Here is a 21135-nt window from a genome sequence, read left to right on the forward strand (position 1 = left end):
TGTCATTCAGCAATGTCCTCATGCCCCACTAACACTATATATTTACACTAAACTAGATGGGCAGGGGAGCCAGAAAAGGTGATAGCCAAGTCTGGTAAAAAAAAAAAAAAATGTCTGGCCTGGCTCTAAGAGCAAACAAGAGCCACGTTATTTAGCACAGAGAAACCCACATGCAGTGCTATCAAAAAATTAACTTTACTGATCATTTTTTGTGTGGCTGGTTTACCCTGTCTTTGCTTTTTTTTTTTTTTTTTCCATATTGCTCTTCCAGTCTCAAACCTTTGTCTCACTTCAGTTTTACTTCTCCAAATTCCTAATACTTAACTCCTCCTGCTCATATAAAGTTGAATTTTCAAAGAGTCGCACACACAAAAATCAGCACGTGTAAAAAGAATATAATTGCCTATATGCTATTTTATAAACCTCAAAATGCACGTGTAATAAGGGTATGTAAGGAAATCTGCATGTGGAAAAAAAGAAATTGTGGGCAGGGGAGTTCTGGGGTAGGGCCAACATTAGGGGGTAGATTTACAAAAAATGCGTGTTCACGTACTTTTGTTGGCACACCAGTCGCAAACAAAAGTACGCTGGATTTTTAGTAGATATGCGCGTAGCTGCTAAAATCCAGGATCGGCGCGCGCAAGGCTGCCGATTTTGTGCAGCCGGCGCGCGCCAAGCCGCGCAGCCTGCCTCCATTCCCTCCAAGGCCGCTCCGAAATCGGAGCGGCCTCGGAGGGAACTCGCTTTTGCCCTCCCCTCACCTTCCCCTCCCTTCCTCTATCTAACCCACCCCCCCGGCCCTATCTAAACCCCCCCCTACCTTTGTCGGGGGATTTACGCCTCCTGGAGGGAGAAGTAAATCCCCGCGCGCCAGCGGGCCGCTAGCACGCCGAGACGCGACCCAGGGGCGGTTCCGGAGGGCACGGCCATGCCCCCGGACCACCCGGGCCGAAACCACGCCCCCGAAATGCCGCGTCCCGCCCCCAAAACGCCGCGCCGATTGGCCTCGCCCCCGACATGCCCCCCTCGAAAAACCCCGGGACTTACGCGAGTCCCGGGGCTCTGCGCGCGCCGGCAAGCCTATGGAAAATAGGCGCACCGGCGTGCAAGGCCCTGCTCGCGTAAATCCGGGCGGATTTACGCGAGCAGGGCTTTTAAAATCCGCCCCTATGTGAGTAAGTTGTGGTAAGCTTACTTGTGTATATGTACACCTTCTCTATATCTGGAGAAAGAGATTGTAAATGTCATAAAAGTGAAATACTGACTGGGTGTGGGGGCCTGGGTGAAATGGGGGGATTTCAGGCTGGAAAGCCAGGAGAGTCTTGATGACCTGCAGATGGACAGAGCTAACTGGTAGACTAATTGGTAAAATTGGTGATGTCATTGCCGCATGCATGTTAGAAAATCTCCCAGCTTACATGTATAAACACTGAATTAGTGTGCAATTTTGTGTGTAATTTTTATAAGAAAAATACTGTCATATAGTTATAATGATTGTATGCACTCTTAAGTTTCATGCTTCACCGCTCTCACTTTTCCCTCAGTTTTATAGGGAGTGCAGCATATTTTTGCTAAGATAACACAGATACATAATACTGCATATGAGAAGCAGCCTATTACATCTTACACAATTCCCCCCACCCCCAGCAGGCCCTTCTTCTAACATGAAGTTTGCAAAGCTTCAAGGTCACACCTGGCAATTGCCTAGGATGGAATGTGTTAGGTTTAAAGCTAGCGATTACAATATGGCGATTATAAGCAGTTTTAACAGCTAAGTCCACGCTGGCTAACAAAACCAGCTACCGGACCTAACCCCTCTTGTATTTGCCCTTATTTTCATTTCTGCCTCACTCTTTCCCAATGCTCAGCTGAGTCCTTCCTGCTTCATACACTCATTCCTTCTTTCTCTCTTGTGAATTGTCCATCTTCTCCATCTCAGGACCAGCTCTAGGATTTTTTTTGGTGGTGGGGAGGCAGCAAAATTCAAGACCAAGGTTCTGGTGGGCCCCCTTCACCCTCAGAATTTCTTCAGTTTTAGATACTTTGAGATGCAATCTCTACAAATTTGTTTCTGTAACCGTTTAGCCATGGAAACATCCTAAATTGGTGTATGATTTTCTTAAGTAAGTGGTCAATCAGTTGGTGCAATGGACCATGAGTAAAAGATACTCAAAGGGTGACCAAATCCTCTCTGTGGTAGTCAAGACATTAAATAATGGCAGACAACTGCAGAAGCTGTAGTTCCAAACTGGTCTGGCTTTTATTTACAGAAGTATTTACAATCTGCTCCACAGACACAGTTCTCAGATAGCTGTGCTGAGCATAAGGAGATAGGGTTCACAAGGGCCAATGAGAGATCCCTTGGGTTTTTCTTTGCACGTCACAATTTATCTTCTCATGAAAGAGCACAAGGAGTATATGAGCTGCCTAGTCTTGTCTTGCCATGATAATACGTTCCTTCCTGTTAGGATTCTTCTCTTTCATGAGCAAATTTACAGTGGGATTCCAGTTTCCTTAAAGATCGTCTTATTACCCACTATTCTATTTCTTCTCCTCGGACAGAATTTCACTGTAGATGGGGATACTCATCTTCCTCCCAGGAGCTCAGTTTCATCAGTATCTTGGCAATCTCTGACCAGCCGAGGTGTCTCTAGACAGAAATATTTGGGGTGGTGACAAGGGGAGAAGCCAAAATGACATTTATACCCATCACACTCCCTCTACCCCTTGCCATTAAATTGGCTATAAAAGATACAAAAATGAAAAATCCGAATGTCCTTCTATGCAATTTAAAAAAAAACCAAAAAAAACCTGGCCAGTTTCAACCTCCCAGTAAAAAACCATTACAATTATTTGAAAGCCTCATTCAACCAATTCTTCTATATGGATATGAGTGTAAAGTAAAGTCTATACAAGAAAAGACAATCTCAATATAAATCTTGCACCTCTAATTCTGTAACATAATCTGCATCCACAGAAAGTCCCCCAACAACGGACCTAGGATGTTGATCCTTACAATGCAGCATACAAAAAAACCCCTTTCAAATTCTGTTGTTACCTTAGTAACAGCACCACAAACATCTTCCACTGCTAGACACTTTATGAAGTAACACAAAACTTTAACAAAAAGAAACAGAACTTATATAGCAAACCTGTCATACTGTAACAGGACTAACTCCATTGACTGAAACAGTAAAATCTCCACCTATGAAGAGGCAGCATTAGAAATATTACACCAAAACATGTTAGAAAAACAGTACAAGTCAGACGACTAAAGATCCCACCACAGAATCTATACACTAGCAGAATATCTCACTTCAGTCACACATGGAGAACACAGATACACTTGCCAAATACAGAATAAAGAGACCATAAAGTGTAAATAGAAATGTGCAGAGAAAAACTGAACTGAAAACCGCAACAAGCCAAACACTGTATCTAATGCAACAAAGGAAAAACAGAAACATCACCTTTCATCATAAAACAAAAAATAAAATACAAAACCAACTATACAAATAAAAAAGTAAAAAGTCTGATGAATAGAATAATATCCAATAATTAAAATCTCATATTACAATTAAAAAAAATTTACCAAGCACCAATAATATATTTCAAAACAGCAGACACATCAAATAGCATCCAATAATTAAAACTAACATGGATAAAAAATAAAATCCTCTACTCTCCATACCTGGGAACTTTTGATTTCCAGTTATCCCTTGAGGGAATTGTCATGCACTCCATCACAAGGTCCTATTCTGCAGTTAACAAGTGAGAACAGAAATGAGATCTATCAGAACAGCTGCATATAAACAACCCTATATGTGTAATTTGCTAGGGCAACTATATTGCAGAATGTCCCAAATTTTATTCAGCAGAGAATAGCCTCTTCTTCCTACTCCAGCTCCTCCCCCCTCTCAGACAGCTATAGGTAACAGGAGGAGAGGAAGGGACAGGTTAGAGCAGAGAAGAGCTACTCTGCTCATTAATCTAGTCCCTCTCCCCCTATTTCCCAGGGACTAATTCAGGAGGAAAAAGATGCTGGTTCTCATGTCAGCAAGTGCCAGCAGTGAACTAGTTAGATGTCACATAACCCTGGTTACTTAAATGCTACTGGACCCAGGCATTCTGTTCTTAATTGCTGAGATTCATCATTAACAATTTAGAGGTAGATTTTAAAACCCCTGCGCGCGTAAATCCAGGAGGATTTACGTGCACAGGGCACTCGCGCGCCGGCGCACCTATTTTGCATAGGCCGCCGGCGCGCGTAAGTCCCGGGGCTTCGTAAAAGGGGCGGGAGGGGGCGTGTCCAGGGCGGGGGCATGGCGACGGTTCGGGGGCGGGCCGGGAGGGCGGTCCCGAGTCCCCCGGCACTGCGGCCTGTGCCGGGGGATGCCGGGGCAGCGTGCGCAAGTTACGCCTGCTTCAAGCAGGCGTAACTTGCCCAACAAAGGTAGGGGGGGATTTAGGTAGGGCTGGGGGGTGGGGTAGATAGGGGAAGGGAGGGGAAGGTGAGGGGACGCGGAGGGAACGGAAGCAGGCCGAACAAAAGTACGTGCGTGCGTATGTTTTGAAGATCTACCTCAGCGTGTATTAACTACAGGTGGTTTGATTGTAAACCCCAAATCAGAAAGGATCCGTTTGAATTACCTGATATAACCTCCCTAAAGCTCATAAATGCTCTACAGAGAGCTGGATACTTTAGGGCTGCTTGGTGTTACAGGAGCTCAAGTAACCCATCCTTCCTTTTTTCACTCCAGCCTCAGAACTCTCTAGGGCAGGGGTCCCCAAGCTTAGTCCTCAAGGGCCACCAGCCGGTTAGGTTTTCAGGATTGCCACAGTGAATATGCATGAGATCTATTTGTATACATTGACTCCACTGTATGCAAGTTTCTCTCATGCTAATTCATTGTGGCTATCCTGAAATCCCAACTGACTAGGAGCTCCTCAGGACAGTTTTGGGAATAACTGCCTTGCAACATCTGGTTATAATCAGTTTCAGGTAACGTAATCAACTGTCCTGCATTTTGTGGAAAAGTCATTAAAAAAGAAAAAAATAAAGAACATTTTCTCTAGCTTGCAAAAAAAAAATAAAAATAATAATAATAATAAAAATCATTCAGTTCAATCTATAGAGACAGAGAATATGATGGCTGTAAGGAGTATTAAGGACCACCTCATCTGCTCAAAAAAACAGAATAGCTAGCTGAGATGGAAGAAAAAAATTGTATTTAAAACTTAGCTTTTGCTTGTTCCTCCATTTGGATTGCTCAGGGTGTCTCTTTTTAAATTTAGTGTGCAGTAAGAGGTCCACAGGACACCAGTTGAAATTTAGGAATTCACTTGCATACAGAAGTGTGCATGTACATTCCTGACGTAGACCTCAGAAATATGGGAGAAGAGTTTATTCACACTCTGCCTTCATTTATGAGCTGCACTTGGTGACTGAACAATATGAGAGACTGGGACAGCAACAATCATATTTAAGCCAACAATTGGCATTACTGCTCACGAGTTTCAAATTTATGCTAGTTCAACCATTTTTTTAGTGTGTGAATTTGAAAGTGTTATGTACTGAGAGTTAGAATTGGCTTGAATTGGAGTGGTACATTCCAACATTTATGGTTACCTCAGTCCACTTGTGTCAGGCACGAGAGAGAAGCACTACTTAGAAGTGCCCATGCTCCTTTACTGTAAGGCTTAAGCTACTAAGTTTGAACACAGGAACAGCACAAAAGCTGCTGGTATAGCATGGCTCAAATTTTCTTTATACAAATACATACATTGATCTATATAACTGTATGATACATTAAAAGGCTAACTTTCCAACAACTCTGCTTGGAGATCTACGAAAGTATTTTATAACCTGGGCATATTATAAAATATGCGTATATCTACCCTGCAACATTTGCGTGTATGTATGCTTACGTGTGAAGAAATGCAATGCATTGGAAGCAAGTATGTTAATGCACTGTATGTACGTACATTTCCTACCCATGTTAAAAAATATATGTGCATATATTTTATGCCCAAAAATAAAGTAGGCCTTGCTCATGTAAAACCCAATTTATATGCTTAAGTCGGTATATTTTAAAGCATGTGCATGTAATTGAAATTGTTTCCCCCGATTCCTCCACCAGTTTACCCAATCCTTCTCCAGGTCATCGAGACCTTCCCATGTCTTCAGCCTGAACTCCCCCTCCCCTCCCCCCCCAGTTCACCCAGACCTTCCACCCAGCCAATAGTACACAATAAACAAGTTTGATATCAATTCTGCAACATCATTAGCAGGTGTAAAATGACACAAGTTGCCAAATGTACATGTGCAAGTCTCTTATAAAACTGTTGGCCCTGCCCTGGAACATAAGACTTCCCCTTTTTTCATGCATATATGTGTTCTCAAAATCTAAAGTACAAGCATATTTTCATTGTTTATATAAAAGCAATTCCGAGCATACAGGCTACTGATGTGCAAATGCTAATTTTTTGCACGCAACTCTGAAAATTCAACTTTAAATCTGTAACATCACTTTGCTTGGGTTCAGGCAATATCATGTGATGACATAAAATGAATTCTTGCTCTCTAAAATAATCAACACATCATGCAAGCAGACCAATGTTAATGTGACATTGCTCTGCTTCTGCACTATATGTATACATATGGTTTTTGTTATGCTGGTGTGATATTGCAATACTTAGATTCTCTGCAAGTTGTAGAACCTTTTTTTTTTTTCTGATTGGTTATTGTTTCAATGTTTGAGCTCCTTATTGGATCTATTCTGTTTTGCTTTGTCTTTCTATGTTCTCTTACCTCTTCCTATTGGCTACTTGCCCCAAGGAATGCCTGGGACAATTCTATTTCCTCCAGAAATTTTCAGTTGAAAAAAGGCTTTTGCCAGGCTAACAGCTTGCTTCCATCCTCTTACGGGCTCTGAGGAACATCATCTTTTCACCTCTGTTATCAATTATTAACCCACAACTACTGGCAGCTGTCAGAGCAACTTTTACAGCTGTATCAGTCGCATCAATCTGTTCAGTGATTCTTGGGACCTTTTTACCTACTGAAAGTGTTCATTCATTCAATAAATGTTTTTGGTAACCAAGAACTGAGTTTGTCTGATATCTGGAAGAGATTTAGCTAACTGTCTAACAGGCTGATTAAAAAAAAACCCCACGGGAGAGCTGGCACTCCGTGTTGAGCGCCCGCTTTCCCAACACTTGCCCAGGCACCTCTTCTGGGCGCACGATTCTCTATTTAAATTATGGCCCGTGTGTCCCTAGTGCCTCCTTATTAGCGGAAGCAGCGGCTGTCAGCGGGTCCGACAACAGATGCTTAATTTTACTGGTGGCGGTTGTTGAACCCACTGACAGCCATGGGTTCGGAAAATGGACGCCGGCAAAATTGATTGTCCATTTTCCAACCCACGGGCCGGTGGACAGCTTTTTTTTTTTTTTTTTTAAGTTTTTATTTTTATTTTTTTATTTTTGGGACTTCCGACTTAATATCACTATGATATTAAGTCGGAGGGTAGACAGAAAAGCAGTTTTTTCTGCTTTTCTGTACACTTTCCCCGGTGTTGTTTGTGATTAATGCCTGCCTTTGGGCTTGGCCGCACATTTTACTTTCAGTATCCCGCAGAAATAACTAATAGGCTTATCAACATACATTTGCATGTGATGAGTGCTATTAGTTTTTTTTTTGGGGGGGGGGTTGGCCACGCGTTTTCCACACGCTATTACCCCTTACAGTATAAGGGATAATAATAGCGCGTGTAAAACGCGCGGTCAAACGGGGGCTAAACGGTGCGCTCGGCCAAGTGCACCATTCTGTATCAGCCTGTAAGTTATTAACCTACAGATCAAGGGCTGAGGGTAGTACAGACATTATCAAATTGCCTTTTCCTAATTCTTTTTAGAATACTGCATGCCTGCTATAAACAGAGTTTCCCAAACCTGTCCTGGGGACCCCCCAGCCAGTCAGATTCTGATGATATCCACAATGAATATGCATAATAAATTTGCATATCATAGAGACTCAATATTTGCAAATTTATCTCATACTTATTCATTGTCGCTATCCTCAAAACACAACTGGCTGTGGGATCCCCTGGACAGCTTTGGGAAGCCCTGCCCTATAGACTTTTATATTTATTCAGTCATGAAAAATATTGCCCGTCTGATGTAGATATCTCCAGAGTCCAAATTAACAATTGCCTTAGACCAGGGTTTTTCACTTCCAGCCTTCAAGGAACACAAGTAGATTGGGTTTTCAGGATACCCCTAAAGACTATATATGAGATAGATTTGCATATATTTGAGGCAGTATGCATGCAAGTCCATCTTGCGCATATTCATTAGGGATATCCTGAAAACCTGGTCCATTTGCAGTCCTCAAGGATTGGAAGTGAGCACTACTACTACCACCTTTCACAATATTGTTCTGTCAGCCATTATTTTCTCACTTGGATCAATAGTTTCCCACTGTTCAATTTGTTAATGGTGTTTGTTACCATATGTGTGTATGTATACATAAAAAATAACATATAAAGGGTCAACTTCACCAAGGCAGTTTTTCTCCTTGCCTGAATGTACACCTAACCAGTCGAGTTTTCAGGATATCTATAATGAAGATGCATGAGATAGATTTGCATACATTATAGACCCAGTGTATGCACAGCTATCTTATGCATATTACTGTGGAAACCCTAAAAACCTGACTGGGTAAATGTGCTTTAGGAGAGGATTGGGAAACACTGAACCAAGGCTTTTTCCCTTCCTGTGCCTATGGGAAAAGCTCAGTGTTTCAGACACAAAGTATAAGCCGGGTGTGGCCAACTTCTATCCTCAAGAGCCATAAACTGGCCTGGATTTCAGACTATTCATAACGAATATGCATGAGATATTTGCATACAATAGAGGCAGTACATGCAAACATATCTTATGCATATTTACTGTGACAATCCTGAAAACCAGACCTGTTGGCTCTTGAGCACTGGAGTCGGCCACTTCTGGTGTTAACACCCGTGTAGATTCCTCCTCTGTGTAACTCAGGGCTTCCCAAACCTGTCCTGGAGACCCCCCACAGCCAGTCGGGTTTTCAGGAGAACCACAACTAATATGCATGAGAAATTTGCATATCATGTAGACTCAGTATATGCAAATTTCTCATGCATATTCATTTTGGATATCCTGAAAACCCAACTGGTTGTGAAGTTCACAAGACCGATTTGGGAAGTCCTGGTGTAACTGCTATAGTTTAGCTCAGTGTTTCCCAACTCTTGCCTGGAGGCACACTTAATCAATTGGGTTTTCAAGATATCCATAGGGGCAGATTTTCAAAGAGTTACACGCGTAACCCCTGAAAAGCTGTCCTTGCGCACGTCAAGCCTATCTTGCATAGGCTTGACGGTGCGCACAAGCCCCAGGGCTTCGAAAAAGGGGCGTTCCAGGGGCAGGGCCATGGACGGGGCTCCGGCCCAGGGGCGGGACCAAGGCCTCCGGAACAGCCGCTGTGTCGGGGGATGGCGCACCGGCAGCCAGCCAGCGGGCGCAAGTTGGGCAGGAGTAACTTTCCCAATAAAGGTAAGGAGGGGTTTTTTTTAGATAGGGCTGGGGGGGGGGGGGGTGTGGAAGATAAGTTTGGAGCGGCCTTGGAGGGAATGGAGGAAGGCTGTGCAGCTCAGCGTGCACAAGTTGCACAATTGTGCACCCCCTTGCGCGCGCCAACCCGGGATTTTATAACATGTGCTGCAGCGTGCACATGTTATAAAATCAGGCGTAGATTTGTTCGTGCCGGGTTGCGCGAACAAATCTACGCCTGCGTGCAGGTTTAAAGATCTGCCCCATAATGAATATGCATGAAATAGATTTGCAAGCACTGGCTACCCAATGAATGCAAAGCTATCTCATGCATATTCATTGTGGCAATCTTGGAAACCCAGCTGAATAGGTGTGCCCCCAGGAGATAGTTGGTAAACAGCAGTTTAGCAGTCCGTATTTTATTGAGGAGGTGGTGGTGGTGTATCTTTAAAGGCATATAATATCATACAGAGGGGGGCTGTCTGAGAACAGTATTGAGAGGTATGATTTTATGAGTTGCAAAGCATAATACTGCACCATTTTTTTAATCTAATTTTCTGTGGCAATTTCATTTATGGTACTTTTTAAAGGGGACACAAGCAATTTTATTTAAAACTAAAGAAAAAGTTGTATAAAAGCTATTCTTGCTCTTTTTTTCAAGCAAAAGCAGCCAGAGATGGATATCTTCACAACATTAAAATACTTTGGCTCCTTGTCTGTGATGATGTTACAGAAGCTGGATGGAGAAACTTCTTTCAAAATCTGGACAATATGCCAAACTTGGCTGAGCTGAATGTGAGTAAACTGTACACTCATCAAATCAAATGCCATCCAACAACGGTGACATCCTTTGTTCAGTGCGTCTCTAGACTGTCCAGCCTTAGGACAATTCAAATGTTTGGCTGGCTGCTTGATGACGAGGACCTTAAAATGTTTGACAATATGAAGCAGCAGCATCCACAGTCAAAGAGATTAATTATTGCAAGGCAGTTCACATTACCATTCTGCCCTGTGTTACAGGAATAGATGGAACAACGACAAAGGGTGACGCTATACCGATGAAAGTAAAACTCCAAAGCTTAAGCATGTATTTTTAGGCATATTTCATAACACATGAAAGTGCCTATAGGTATGTCCTCTCTCTCCATCTATGACTACATTTGTGGTACTTTCTGCTTCAAGATTTGCCTGAAAGTTTATATGATAAACTATTAAGAGAAGTGGAAAACTAAAATCAGTCCATTCTTATTTGAAAAGTGTATCTACAATGATTATATATTTACCTGTTTATATTTTGCATATAATAGAGTGATGCAGATACTGATCCTTTTAAGTCTCTCCGCTCCTCAATGCTGTTTAGACCCTGCTGCTATCACAAAGTTAGTTCCAGCCAGGAACTACACCCACACTGCATTTCATACTGGAGGATCGATTAAAAAAAAATACTGAAACATCAGAAGACTTTGAAACATTTACTTTGTATTATGCTGGAAGCATACATTTCTCCAACTTTAGTTATTTGCAGATTTAGATTTTTAAAAATGGGTAAGATGCTCTGTATGCTTTATACTGAAACCTGTAATTTTTACATGTGGTTTTACTGCAGACTTGTGAAAATCCCTCATGCCTGATACCTGTCTTCTTCTGCAGACTCGTTTCGGCTCCCTCCATACCCTAGATCTGATTCAGTATACTACACCCAAAGATAAACAAATAGTTGATTCTGTCAGCAACACTGCGACTGGAAAAAAAAATTAATTTAAGATGACTTTGCAGCCAAAGCACCACATTTTTATTTTATTTGAAATATCACACTAAACCAGTCTTCATGGAGAAGAAAATACATTAGATGCTGCTGATAGTACTGGCATAATGCAGGCATCCAGGACATCGCTCGTTCGCATCCACCCCCTTTCACACCTTGAATAAATGCAACTGACAACAAACTTTGGGTTAACTGGGCCGCAGCTTTAATAACTTGGAGGTCCGAGCCATTGAATTAACATAACATTTTAACAGCATCTCCGACCATCGTCCGCCACTCCTCTAGCAGGACGATCCCCCGCCAGCCACACGGCTCGTTCCTCGACCCTTCCCGGGTTCCGGCCCCTGCCATCTGCCAGCAAGGAGCCAACCCGGCGGCCCCCGCCGCTGACGAGCAAGGGGCCAGGCCAGGGGACTCCCGCCACTGACGAGCAAGGAGCCAGACCAGGGGACTCCCGCCACTGACGAGCAAGGAATCCACATCCGACAACTGTCCCAGTTGTCCACCATTCATTAATTACCACATAATTCCATCTTACTCATTATGCTATACAAGCTGTACCGGCTCGGGCCATCCGCCACAGACACGGGCATACATGTCCCGTGCCCCCCAAAGATGCGGCCCAACTACAAGGGAAATACCGTCTCCAAGGCCTCCTGAATTGAATTAAGGAATAAGTCCATTCCGATAAAGGACAGATGTACTCCATCCTTGCCAAAAAGTCCCGTGGCTGTCCCCCAAGACCAATCATACTTAATATGCCACCCGCCCCGTAAAACCAGCCACGAGCCAATCTGCTGGTTCGCCTTGGATCTGCTCCTGCGCCAAATTACCTTATCCAATTCAGCCGGCCTGGCGATAATATCCGACCAAAGCAAAACAGTGGACGGCAACAGCAGAGATACCAACATCAGATCCTGACGGACCATACTGATGAACTACCGTCCCGACATTTTGCCCCAGTCATTCCCTCCCAAATGAATTACCAACGCCCGAGGGGCACCGAGCCGCTCCAAACCCTCCCGCACGCAGGGAAGCAGCTCGGCCCACACCATACCCCGACGCCCCAACCAGTGCAAAACAACCCCCCGCGTCTGTAAGTCCAGATGCGGCCCGTATGGCCGTCCGCAGGCATGCCTGTGCGCCCAATAGGTGAAAGAGTGCCCAAGGATCCACCCAGCATGTCCTGCAGACTCCGCACCTGGAAGGAAAAAGAGTTAGACCCGTTCAAAACTGCCCCTGACCCGGACGCACATAACTGCGGAACGAGTCAGAACGCCACCGCCCAATCCTACGAATCACCTCCCCGGACAAGCCAGCGGAGTCAGCGGCAGTCGCTGCCCCAATCCGAAAGGAATGGGTCCCAAAACGACCAACATCCAAACCCAACGACGACAACGCCGAACGCAGAACAACCTCAAACTGATACTTAGTCAGCGGGCACAGGTTCTCATGAATCAAAAACTGCGCCGGCCCCGACGCCCACCCCTGGCAATAATGCACCGCGTTGTCCACCGGGCACGATGGCAATCCCGGCACAGCACACAACACCACAGACAACCCCTTACCCTGCTGATCCGTCTTGGACCGCGGTATACAAATGGACACCGAACGATTAGTAACCGTCACATGCCTGGCCAATAAACCCGGAAAGTCCGCACTGGTTGCGGACCGAGCCACCAACTCGCTAATCCGAAAAGCCCCGAAAAAGGCAAAAACAAACGCCACTCGGAAAAGACCCGTTTCGTAACGAGAAAAACATATACTCGGCAACGCATCCAGCAATCGCAACAAAATATCATGCGTGATCGGGAGACGTTTGTCTACCCTCCTGCCCACCTCCTTAGCCCAACCGGCCAACACACGCCGAACCACAAACCTTCCCGAAGGAAAACCCCAGCCATGCGCCCTCATAAAGAAGGAAAATCCAGACAACTGCCGAGCCACCGCCGCTCTAGAGCAGCCGGCCGCCTTACTTTGCTCCAGGAAGCGAAGAAGGGCAACATCTGAAACCGGTCCCCCAGCCCATCCCGCCGCAGACAACACAACCGAAACCTTCCGAGCACCTCCTACGTAACTTGCCCACGTTGAAGGGGCTAGTGAAGCCCGCAGCATTCTCCAGGCTTCGGGGAACCCAAGCTCCAGAGGAAAGACGGTACCACTGCTCCGGAGGGATCCGCATCCAGGGCCAACTCTCGAAATCGCTCCCACTGGAAACGAGAAAGAGAGTCAGCCACACCGTTAGCAACCCCCGGCACATGACGGGCCCAGACTGTCACATTGCACGACATACAACGCAGCACCAACTCCCTCAACAAGTCAGACACCCGGAGGCACCTAGCAGCCCGCCGATTGATAACCTCCACCACTCCCATGTTATCACACCAAAACACAACCCTCTTGTCTCTCAAACTATCCCCCCAAATGTGCAAGGCAACCACGATCGGGAAAAGCTCAAGGAACGTAATATTCCTTGTAGTACCAGACACCACCCAATCCTCCGGCCACGCCGCCGCGCACCACGCCCCTTGAAAGTAGGCACCAAAACCGAAAGAGCCCGCCGCGTCTGTAAACAACTCCAGGTCGTGGTTGGACAGCGGATCCTCCTGCCAAAACGCAATCCCGTTAAACCGAACCAAAAACCGATCCCACATCCGCAAATCTTCCTTCATCGAGCTGGTCACACGAACCCTGTAATGCTTCTTCCCCACCCCCGCCGTGGCCCTAGTCAACCGTCTCAGAAAAACCCGACCCATCGGAATCACCCGACACGCAAAATTGAGACTCCCCACCCGCGATTGCAGCTCAACAAGCATCAACTTGGGCCGACGCAACGCGGAGCTCACCAGACCCCGCAAACGCTCAACCTTCTCCAGGGGCAAACGCGACTCCATCGCGACTGAGTCCACCTCAATCCCCAAAAACACCAAAGTAGTGCAAGGCCCTTCCGTCTTGTCCCCCGCAAGAGGAATCCCAAATTCCAGAGCGACCGCCTGGAAACAGTGCAACAACTCCGCACATGCGTCCGTGTCCGCAGCACCCACCAGCAGAAAATCATCTAAATAATGAACGATGTTTGAAGACCCCGAGCGGCACTCCACCACCCAATGCAAAAAGGAGCTAAATGCCTCAAAATAAGCGCACGCTATGGAGCAACCCATCGGCATGCACATATCAAAATAAAACTCCCGCTGGAAACGAAAACCCAACAAACGAAAATTCTCAGGATCTACGGGCAACAATCGGAAAGCCGCCTCGATGTCAACCTTCGCCAGCAGCGCACCCTGGCCACAACGGAAAATCACCCGGACGGCCGAATCGAATGAAGCATAACGCACCCCGCACAATTCCTTGGGAATAGCGTCGTTCACAGAGCCCCCTTCAGGAAAGGACAAGTTATGAATCAAACGATACTTGCCTGGCTCCCGTTTTGGCACCACCGCCAATGGTGAAAGCACCAAGTCCGGAAACGGGGGCTCCGCAAAAGGACCCGCGATACGACCCAAATCAATCTCCGCCTGCAATTTAGCCTGCACCACGTGAGACATACGGGTCACCGAAGGACAACGCAACCCCCCACCCACTGGCCCCCCCCCCCGAACACGGGATCCGAAACCCCCGTGTAAAACCCCGCAACAACACTTCCGCCATCCCTGCCACCGGGTACCCCTGCAACCACGGACGCATCGCTTCTATGCGGACAGGTGTGGCCGCCCTACCGAAACAGTTACTTACCTGCCCCTTTTGGCCCAGGAGCGGGTCCCGGGCCATCTCCCGGCTTCTTAACACATTTGAACGCGGGGTGCCCCCCTCCACAAGACGCGCACGCGTGCCGGAATTTGCAGTCTGTAAACATGCATTGGGATCTGTTGAACTGCCAACAGACATCACTGCCCCCCGCACCGGCCTTCCCCGCACTAGACGCGGGGAACCCCGGACGAAATGGCCGAATAGAAGCTACCCCCTGCGACGCACCCACTCCCAAACCCCCCCCCCCCCCCCCCCGGGGACTTTGGAGGCCATTTGCGTCAACCACAAGCCGACATCCTGCGTACCCCAGGACATAAACCTGTTTTCTTCCATCCGGTCCCGGAAGCGCTCGTCGTAGTTTAACCACGACCAGCCTTCATAGGTCTTACTAGCAGCCAAAATCGCATCCCCGTATGCCAACAGAGGCCTATACTGAGATGGGTCATAGTGACCAATCACGCTCGCCAGCCTCAAAAACGAACGCATCCAGTTATGGATATTCCGCGCAATCGTAACCCGCGACCCGGGAAAGCGCCCACTTTTGTCCCGTTTCTTCTTGTCCTTCCTCCTCCCCCGACGCCCCTCCAGCAGCTGAAAAATATCAACGAACCTACGGCGCCGTATCTTCTTCCGAACCACCCGGGGCACCTCTTCCCATAATTCCGTAAGCGCGACCAAGGCCGGGGTACCCCGCACCGCCCCCCCGGACCTAGAAGCCGCTTTCACCGACCCCGCAGAGTCAGACGAGGAGGTCGAGGATGACGAAGAAGAAGACGAAGACCCCGATGAACTATCCCTTGCGCGCCGCCGTTTTGACTTGGACTTCTTCGCACGAACCTTCCTCGCCCGACCCCCCCCCATCCTTCGGGTCAACCTCGCCATCCATGGGCTGCCCAACCCCCCCACCGATGTCCACTTCAACCCCATCCCCCCCGGGGTGTCCCCCCTCAGATCCCTCGCGAACACCTTCTGTGGGAAAGAAAACCAACTCACCCGGCGTCCTCTGATCCACTGCAGTCAAGCCTGGCGCTGCAGCCAGGTGCCTAGGCGCCCGGCCCTCCTCACCGGGTGGCACATTCCGCCAAGCCTCCTGCCTCGACGACCCAGGCTCTTCCCACGCCGCACCCGTCAAGTCCTGCTGAGGAACACAAACAGGGACAGGAGAGACCAGCCCAAGCTCCCCGACCCCACCTGCCGCCCGTCCTGGACCAAGAACAGGAGCCGTGGCTCCCGACCACCCCTCCGCCCCCCGACCCCCCCGCGCCCCGAACCAGGCCCAGACCGAGGAACAAAGTCCCCAGACCGACCCCTACCCCCACTTGAGCCTCGAGGGGAAAGGGAACCCGCTGTGCCGGGCGGGAAAACTAGGGAATCCCGCATCCTCAACTCCCCGCCATTCACGCTCCACGCCGCACCCCCCCGGCCTGCAACAGGCCCCTCCCGGGCCATCGAACCCCGCTCCTCCCGCCATGTAGCAGATGGCTGGCCCGACGCCCCCCCCCCCAGGCCATCAAGTCCTCTCGTCCCTCCTGCCAACCCAGCTCCCCGAAGCCCCCCCTCACATCTGCCCGAGGCCACCCCGCCTGCCTCCCCTCAGGGACATCCCTGCCAAGTGAAACAGCACGCGAAGGCGGCCCAGAAGCTGCACGCCGACCTACCCCGCTCCGTCCCAGTGCCCTTGCCGGCCCCGCCAAGCTTCTACCCCCGGCTACACCCCCCGCAGCACCACTAGCCGTCCCCATGCCCTGCCCAGGACCTTCACACCCCGCACCGCCAGCTACACTCCACGCCAGCTCGGGAAACCGCGCCCCCCGTCCTCTCCCCCTGCCCGGCGCCCGCGATCGCGACCTGGAAGCCCGCGAAGCCCGCACACTACCGGCGCCACGCCCTCCCACGACCAGGACCGCCGTCCCGCCTAAGACTCAGCATCCCCCCGTCGCTGACACCCCCACCCTCCACCGCCATCAGCCCCCCAACTCCGGCCACCCCTAGCGGCGCAGGACTCACCCAATCCGCCTCAAAGGGGACGGACACGAGCTCCCGTCGCAGCAAGTCACCGCCCTCCTCCAGCTCCCCGGGCACAGAGGCAGCTTCCTCCGACTCCATCAGACCAGGCCACTACCGCCGACCCCAAGAACCAAAAAAAACCACCGCGAATGCCTTCAACACGAAGGCCCGGAGAGCCATCCAAAGTCAGCAGAGCCCACCGCTCAAATCCTCCCAGCTGCCCACAAAAATTGTTTTTTTTTATGCGCAGCCAGAAAAGAAAAAACAGTCGACCGGCTCTCAGGGCAGTCGCGGTGAAGTGAAACCAACGCCGCCCTGCCCCGAGACTCCGCCCCCTCAAGATCCCCCTCTGGGCTTCCCACCAATTACAGCCTGCCAACACCGCAGCCGTGCCTTGCCTACCCCTCCTCCTTACTCCACGCCCTCTGCTATTTCTCCCTGACCCAACTGCCTCCCTTATGTGCTCCCCCCCCCCCCCCCCCCGCTTTACCCTGCTCCCGACGCGCGCCTGAGCCTTCATTATCCTGGCCAGCTGTGCACGGGGCCCAGCTGACCTTCCATTCCAAAGGGGCTGATGTACTAATTGTGTGTCTATTCTATGGGAAAATAGTGCACCTGGTCCTTAAATTAGTTAAAACTTCATTTAATAGCAAGTGATTGAAGTATGACCATTTGTAAACAAATTTCCTTAATGCATTAATTTTGAGTCTACAATGAACAGAAACCAGGAGTATCACAGCATGGGTATGAGGGGAGGCAGGAAAACAAACAAAAGGAAACCACATTTAACACAGGAAGTGAAATTGGTGTTGCTTTTATTCTGTGAGACTAAATATTTTAAGAATTGAGGGTTTGTAGTATGTGATATATGCCTATGTATGATACAATTGGCTTTACTGCAACAGACTGGATATTGTCACAATCTGATTAAAGCTTGCAGCTTTTTTTGATAGGTTTTTGTGGTGATTCATTTCTATCCAAGCAGAAATATGATTTATTTTGATAGTAAGCATTTTGTTGACCTCTAGTGACTGTATATTGTAGGGAAGGGAGAACTAGAAGGCTCATAAAGCCTACATATAGTGTATGAATATGGTAGATTAAAAGAATGAATCTGAGAACCTGCAGGACATCAGATCATCTTACATACTACTACAAATTAATTTCTAATACAGATAGGAAGAATTTGCCAGAATACATTTCACACATTATACAAAGTAGGGTGTAAGGAGGGCTAAAGCAACAAATCGCCACCAGCATGGGTGCGACCCATGTCTGCTGCCAGAGGTAGAAAAGCAGAGTTGCTTACCTGAAACAGGTGTTCTTACAGGACATTAGTCCTCACATATGGGTGACAGCATCAGGATGGAGTCCAATCACAGAACACTTTTGTCAAAGTTTCTAGAACTTTGTCTGGCACTACTGGGCATGCCCAGCAATGCACTGACCCAGCATCCAGCAGGGGTCCCCCTTCAGTCTCGTCTTATAGTAAAAAGTACGTGCAAAAAATAAAATAAGAAAATGTAAACGAACTTAACTTCGTGGGGTGGTGGGCGGGTTTCGTGAGGACTAACATCCTGCTGTCCTGTAAGAACACTTGTTACATAACAGGGAACATGCAAGAGGCTTTATGCAAAGAAAACAAAATGGGATTTTTCTTTGGCTCAGACATGAAATTAGCCCTAGGTACTCCCAAGCATCTTTAATGTCTGGGAAATCAGAGCCGGTAACCCATCTCTATGAAAGAACCGCAACATAGTCCTATACAGTTCCTGTCCCAGAGGAATTTCCCCATCCTCCATAGAGTCAGGATCAGCCTCATATCCATACCATCCGGATCCCTATCAGGAAGGCCTGCTGCCAATCTAGGTGTACTTCAGTGCTTAAATGAAGTAGTACCGGTCAAGTGTGGTTGGGGCTGAAGATTGCGCCTGAAGAAAGGATTGCAATCCTTGAAAAAATTCCACCCAAGAAAAGGCAGAAGGATCCATCCAAAACCAGAAGCCACCTCCACTGTGGCCCACTGAGCTACCGTCCCCCACTGTCGAAACAGTTAAGGGAGTTCCAAGGTCAGGCGCCCTCCTGACATGTCCTTACCCAGGCCCTCATCAGGCTGGGAAGAACCAGATTTAGTAAAATCAGATAAAGGTAATTCACCCTGAGCCTCTAAGCAGCACTGGCACAAGTTAGAGAGCACGCCAGGCTGAGGTTTTTGGGGTTTTTTTTAAAGCTTTACCTGAGCTCAGCGTGTCCCGGATGAGTATAGAGACTTTCTTAGGCTGCAGGGGGAGAGGGAATATATCGTTGCAGCCATGCTCTGCTTCCTGCACCTACTGCCTTTCAGCTGTTTTAACAGCTGACAAAACTAGCTACTGGACCAAGGCACTCGTCTGAGGGACCACGGAAATCACCTCAGGAATTCTTAACTGGAAGAGGGACCATTTTGTATCACCGCAGGAGAGCGGGGAAAATTACATTTCCTTCTTTCTTTCTCCTTCTAAAACTTGAAGCAATCCCCAGTAGGGAGATGCACGTCCGTCTGTTGGAAATAGAGAATACTGGCAGGCTGATGTCACTGCAGGAGTATATATGCTGTGATGTCAGCTTTGTTCTGTCTCCATCTGCTGGTAGAGATGCATAATCCACTGGTTCTGGATTCATCTGTCTAGAAGCTAAGAAAGGAAAGGTTTTTCTTCTTTTTTTTTTAAACAAAGACTCCAAAATAAAGAAAGAAAGAAAATTGACAAACATCTTCAAGGAGAGAGCAAAAACATGTTTATTTGCCTAAGAAGATGAAAGACTAAGGAGACTTGCATTGCAGGAAGGTTTTTGTGAGCTCAGAGAGCTTTTCTTTCTCAGCACTGTCAGGAGGTTATCGCACAGTTGGGTGGCCGACTATCCTGCTTGTCCATGGAGAATATACTTTTCTTTTAATATATTAAAAAAAAAAAGTAAATGGTGGCTTTCAAACCGTAGTAATCTGTCTTCCTCATATTCCCTCTAGTCGTTTTGGCTCATATCTCACTGGCAGAAATGCAATGAATTCAGCAACAGATGCAAAATTAAGTAAAATATAAAAAATATTTTTTTTAATTTAAAAAAAAAAAAAAAAAAAAAAAAAAAGGTACTCCAAAGAACATCTTTTTTTTATTCCAAGGATGAGGGCACACTAACAGGGTCATTCATCAAAATGCATTAGGTCCCTAACGCCATAATCCAGGCATTATTTATCACATCATGAGCTAAGTCTGCAAATTTTGAAAGTTTATTCAAGTGGGCGGATTTTGGGAGGAGTTTGTAGAAATAGGACATGCTAATGCTGCGTTCGATAGCACAATGCATGCATTATATATGCTATCGCGGGATATAATGCTGGAAATAACTATACCTTTTCTCCTAGCGTTAGGCCTGCGATAGCTATGCGTTGTGGCTGAAAAGGGATTTTCTGCAAATCCAGATTCGAGAGGGGAGAGGAGAAGAGAGAGAGGGAGAGAGTCTCTGGGGTGGCACACATATTAGTCAACTATTTATCCACTGTAGGAGGGTAAACTAGTAACTCAAGGTGAGGTTTTAGTGGTGGTCAAGGGTTTGGGGGGCAATTTTATATACACAGAGGTACGAACAGCACAGTACGCATCAGTGAAGATTTGATGTGATTTGGCATGAGGAAACGTACACAAAGATGAGATTTGTATATTGTACTCTCGACGTAGTTTGATGCACTCTTTACACAGAGCTATCAAGCTAGGATGAGAGTACAATGTACAAATCTCATCTTTGTGTACCTTTTCTCATGCGAAATCACATCAAATCTTCACTGATGCGTAACTGTGCTGTTCGTACCTCTGACTGTGCATGTAAAACTGCCCCGAAACCCTAAACCACCACCAAAACGTCACTTCGAGTTATAAGTTGTCCCGCTTATAGTGATATAAATAGTTTACTAATATGAGAGCCTTATAAAGAATCTCTCTCTCTCCCTCCCTCCAAATGTGATAAAAACCTGTCTGGGCAGTAAACGCGGCACGTTTGTA

At 47.3% G+C, this 21135-nt stretch overlaps 1 protein-coding gene across 2 annotated transcripts in view; it reads left to right on the top strand.

The window, feature by feature from the left end:
- The window catches only part of LOC115074737 (baculoviral IAP repeat-containing protein 1-like), a 104162-nt gene extending 91636 nt beyond the window's left edge, over positions 1 to 12526 (top strand). For both annotated transcript variants that reach the window (XM_029574503.1, XM_029574510.1), the window contains one exon: positions 10241 to 12526. In XM_029574503.1, coding sequence (XP_029430363.1) covers positions 10241 to 10605 — 365 coding nt within the window. In that variant the 3' untranslated portion in view covers positions 10606 to 12526. The remainder of the gene's footprint in view (positions 1 to 10240) is intronic.
- Positions 12527 to 21135: the final 8609 nt, after the last annotated feature.

Source organism: Rhinatrema bivittatum, chromosome 1 (genome assembly GCF_901001135.1).
Source record: "Rhinatrema bivittatum chromosome 1, aRhiBiv1.1, whole genome shotgun sequence".
NCBI classification, from domain to species: Eukaryota; Metazoa; Chordata; class Amphibia; order Gymnophiona; family Rhinatrematidae; genus Rhinatrema; species Rhinatrema bivittatum.